Raw genomic sequence first — 5,169 nt, forward strand, 5'->3', positions numbered from 1 at the left:
GTGGCAGTGGTAGTGGTGAGAGTGATAAAGATGTTGGATGTGGTGGTGGTGGTGGTGGTGGTGGTGGTAGTGTTGATGGTGGTGGTGGTGGTGGGAGCACTGGTTGTGATGAGAGTGGTGGAGATGACAGCAAGGTTGTTGTCATCATCACCGTGACTAGAGGCCCCCCCCCACCACAACTCTATACACGCTCATATACACACACATATACACACATTGCTCATAAACTCGCGCACTTGCATACAAACACACACACACACATATGCACACACACACACACACATAAACTCGCATGCACACTTGTATACACACACACACACACACACGCACACACACACACACGCACTTAAGCACAGCTACACAGAGTCACTTGTCTGTCTCTGAGTGTGTTCTGTGTTGTGCTGTGTGACTCGCTCTCCACTTCTTGCACTCACACTTGCACATCACAACACTGCACTCTACTTCTCTTATACTACAACAGTTACCGGCTTAAAGTGTCCACATTTACTAAGCATTAGCATGCTACACTGCATTGCTGCAGCATACATTAGCAAGCTTGCACACAGTGGCTATACACAATGACAGTGCAACAGTTTGTCACCATGCACAGTAATGATGCTGGTAAGTAAAGCGTGCATGCACTGCACTGCATGAGTGTGTTCGCGTTATGATAGTGGTGGTGGCAGTGGCAGTGGTGGTGGTGGCAGTGGCGGTGGTGGTGGTCTTGCATGAGGCATTGATGTTGATATCAGGTATGTGTTGGTACTGGTGGTGGATGTATGGTGGTGTTGATGTTGATGTTATGGTGGTGGTGGTGGTGGTGGTGGTGTGGTGGTAGTGGTGAAGGTAAATACAGTGGCATGGTATGGAGAGGGGGCAGATAGTGGTAGATGCACTGAGGGCATGAGTGGTGGTTGTGTATTGTGTTGTGTTGGCAGTGGTGGTGGTAGTGGTGGTGGTGGTGGTGGTGGTGGTAGTTGCTGCAGAAGTGTTAAGGGTATGGGTAGTGGTTGTATCAGTGGTAGTGGTAGGGGTAAAGTGAAACAACTATGCAATATTGGTGGAAGTGGAGGCAGTAGTGGTAAGTATGATGGTAGCAGTGGCGATGATGGTGGTGGTGGTGGTGGTGGTGGTATTGGAAGTGTAGTGTTGGTAAACATTGTTATTGTTGTTGGTTGCAGTTGTTGTTGCTTAGCCCAGATTAAGTAGCTCTATAATCAAAGGTGCTCCAACCATGACAATCCTGTCTTTTTTCCTATGTCCAGGAAACCCAGTACCACATTGTCCAACATGCGCCTTTGTGTGATGGTAGAGTGTGATCCAAAGCAATTTGTCTGCTATTTCTAGCAGGTCAAACAAGCTCATAAAGGCAGCCTACTTGCCTCATGAAGTGCGTCTGAGGTAAATGTATGGTGGTGGTGGTGGCTGCAGTGGTGGTAATGGTGGTGGTGTTGATGATGATGATGATAATGATGATGGTGGTGGTGATGGTGGTTGTGGTGGTGATGGTGATGATGACAGTGGTGCTGGTGATATTGTGATATTTTCCTTTATTTGTCTATGTGAAATTTTTTTAACTACTTTTTCTACCAAACTATAGTATTGCAATTGTTGTTTTTGTTGTTCTTGTTCTTGTTCTTGTGCTATTTTCCTTTTCTATTGTTTCATGATGATATTGATGATAATTAAGATGATTATGATGATGACGATGACAATAACGATGATGAAGACAATGACGATGATGATTTAGGGTGGGGGTGGGTGGGTGGCAGTAGTAGTCATGTGTTGGTATTGTTTTTATAGCCCCAGGTCATCCCTGATTAAACAAACTTGTGAGCAAAGATATTCCAATAACAACCATCGCATCTTTCTTACATGTGCAGGGAACCTTTTCTGAGCTGGTGAGGCAGGAGGGCAACTTGAGGGTAACTTAGCTGCTATTTCTAGCACTTTGATCGACCGCTTAGAAGCTCCACTTAGAAGCTTCCTCTTTGGCTTATACTGGTGATAATAGATGATGATAGAAGTATAGGTGGTAGTAGGTAGTAGTAGGTGGTAGTAGGTGGCGGTGGCAGTGGTGGTTATTGTAATAGTGGTGGTGTTGGTGTTAATATTGTTGTCAATTAGTTTTGATGGTATTCTTTGTGGTTTGTGGTGTGTTGTTGCTTTTGTTGTTTGTTAGAGTTGTTAATGTCATTGGTTTTGTTGTTGTTACTTATTTAAGCAGTCCTATGGTCAAAGGCTATCTTGTCTATTTTTTTTTTTTTTTTTTTTTTTTTTTTTTTTTTTTGTTCTTCTTTTCACCAAACTATTATCCAGAATCTCCTTTATCTTCTTCAATCAGAGGGTTGAAATTTCAGGAAAATTTGGCTGCTATTTCTAGGAAATCCAACCATGTAGAGTTTTCCCCTCATTTATTCACTTGTTGTTGTTGTTGTTATTGGCAATGATATTGAGGGTCTCTGTTGTTGTTGTTGTTTGTGTCTTGGAAGTTGTGTTAGTGATAGTTAGCTCATCTCAATAGTGGTGTTCACTATTGTTGTCAGTTTTGCCCGTGTAGACTTAATTGTCTATTTGGTACTGTTGTTATTGATTTTGATTAAATGAAATGAAGTTGTTGTTGTTATTGTTGTTAGTTAGTCCAAGATCAACTCTGAGTAAGCAGATTTAAACAGATATCTATTCATATGTGCTTCAGTAGTGTCCATCCTGTCGTTTTAGGTATGTGTAGGCCCTAAAATTATGTAATAAGGTTACCTTTTATTTTCATGACAGTATGGTGTGATTTGAAGGGTATTTGGCTGTTGTTTCTAACATGTCAAGAAACTGCGTAGAAATTCCCACGCTGTCACAAAAGAAATAATATTAAAATTGCTGGCAAGGTGATGATGGGGATGAGGGAGGTGGTAGAGGTGGAGGTGGTGGTAGTGATTTTGTTGATATTGTATCTTGTTGTTGTTTTTGTTTAACCCTGAGTCAATCCTGGTTGAGAAGACCTGTAATCAAAAGTTTCCAAACCAGAACCATCTCATCTTCCTTTTCGGTGTACTGTACCCCAAACTTTACAGTCCAAAGTATCTTTGTTTTCTAAAGATGCTCAGGTATAACTTGAGTGAGACTTGGCTGCTATTTCTAATGGGCCTAGCAACCATGTAAAGGTGATCTCATTTGCTCACATTGTTGTTTGGTGTTGTCATTGTTGCTCTTAACCCCAAGCTAGTTGTGACTGAGTAGTCTTATACCACATAAGTAAGTTGTTGCCTGGATATCAAGATACCATATTCAGTAGGGGTGGTCACCAGAGTCAAAGAGTTGGTTGTGTCAAACTAAATAAGTTTTGCTTTACAATATAACGCAATTAAGTAAAACGCACAAATATATACACACACTAACAAATACTCACTCATATATACATATTAACACACACACACACATACACACATACATGCATATATACATACACACACACACACACACATATATATATATATATATATATATATATATATCCTTTTCTACTCTAAGCACACGGCCCGAAATTTTGGGGGAGGGGGCCAGTTAATTAGATCAACCCCAGTATGGTACTTAATTGTATATATTCATATGTACACTTAAATACCTAAACAAGTAAATTAAACAGTTATGTACACATACATATACACACATGCACACACACACATATTGCATTAGCCTGCATGCAAATATGCATATGTATACATATATTACACCTCTATGCATATACAAAAACACATTCATATGTCAACCCATATACATCATATATTTGTGTATCTGTGTGCAGTTATGTGTGTTTATGTTTGAGAGAGTGCATGTATATGTATATGTGTACGCATGACGTATTTATAGATTTACATGTGAAAACATTAAAATGTCAAGCACATGGTAACAAACAAGGGTGTAGTGTCTACGCAGGTGTGGCTGTGTGGAAAGGACTTTGTTTACCAACTACATGGTTCTGGGTTCATTCCCACTGTGTGTCATTTTGGGCAAATGTCTTCTACTATAGCTCTGGGACAACCAAAGTTTTGTGAGTGGACTTGATAGAGAGAACCTGAAAGAAGCCCATCGTATATGTGTGTGTGTGTGTGTGTGTGTGTGTATGCACGTGTATGTGTGTGTGTGTGCATGTATGTGTCTTTGTATTTGTCCTTCCCCCCCCACACACACACACGCTGCTTGACAACCAGTGCAATGCTGGTTTGTTTGTGTTCCAAAAACTTAATAGTTTGGCTTAAGAAACCAACAAAAAAATACCAGGCTTTAAAAAAACTAATCACTGGGGTTAATTTGTTTGACTAAACCCTTTAAGGCAATGCTCCAGCAAGGTCACACTTCAGTGCCAGAAACAATTAACCGATAAAAAACATGAATACCTATACAATTGGATCCAAGGCCTCTGTCTTCACTTAGTCACCACTGATGAACACATATCTGCCCAGATATCTCCTAAGACAGGGGTTTTCAAACTTTTTGACTTGCGGACCCCTTTATATTTCAGGCTTTACCTTAGGGACGCTTATGAAATTTATACATAAATATTTGCTTAAAATAACATATTTTTACATTTGTTTATTTAACAGTATTTAGGTTTATTGTCAATTAAAAACCATATATAAAATCAAATTGCCCATAAAAAGTATTTGCTGTTCACGAACCCCCTGTGGTCCGTGGACCACAGTTTGAAAACCACTGTTCTAAGATACCCACATTAAACAGTAAGAGACACCTGGTGTAATTGCAGAAATATAAATAGCAACACCCACGCTACATAAACTTTGATTGCATATATAGATATATATATATGTACCCATATATGTATGTATATATGTATGTATATATGCAGAGACGTGGCTGTGTGGGAAGAAGCTTGCTTCCCAACCAGTGATTCCAGGTTCAGTTCCACTGTGTGACACCTTGGACAAGTGTCTTCTACTACAGCCTTGGGCCAACCAAAGACTTGTAGACGGATTTGATAGACAGGAACTGAAAGAAGCCCATTGTGTGTGTGTGTGTGTGTGTGTGTGTGTGTGTGTGTGTGTGTGTGTCTATGTTTTTCTACCACCACTACATGGCAACAGGTGTTGGTGTGTTCATGTCCCTGTAACTTGGTGGTTCAACAAAAGAGACTGACAAAATAAGTACTAGGCTTAA

General features: G+C 40.3%; 1 protein-coding gene across 2 annotated transcripts in view; it reads left to right on the plus strand.

Annotated features, from left to right (window-relative positions):
- Positions 1-5,169, plus strand: part of LOC106870926 (synaptotagmin-10) — a 218,492-nt gene that overhangs the window by 96,371 nt on the left and 116,952 nt on the right. The window contains exon 1 of one of the 2 annotated variants that reach the window (XM_052966556.1): positions 372-621. The exons of the other annotated variant lie outside the window; for it this stretch is intronic. Within the exon in view, the coding sequence (XP_052822516.1) occupies positions 579-621 (43 nt within the window). The 5' untranslated portion in view covers positions 372-578. Of the gene's footprint in view, positions 1-371; positions 622-5,169 lie in introns of those variants that run through there. 2 annotated transcript variants of the gene reach the window in all.

The sequence above is a fragment of the Octopus bimaculoides genome, chromosome 3 (genome assembly GCF_001194135.2).
Source record: "Octopus bimaculoides isolate UCB-OBI-ISO-001 chromosome 3, ASM119413v2, whole genome shotgun sequence".
Lineage (NCBI taxonomy): Eukaryota > Metazoa > Mollusca > Cephalopoda > Octopoda > Octopodidae > Octopus > Octopus bimaculoides.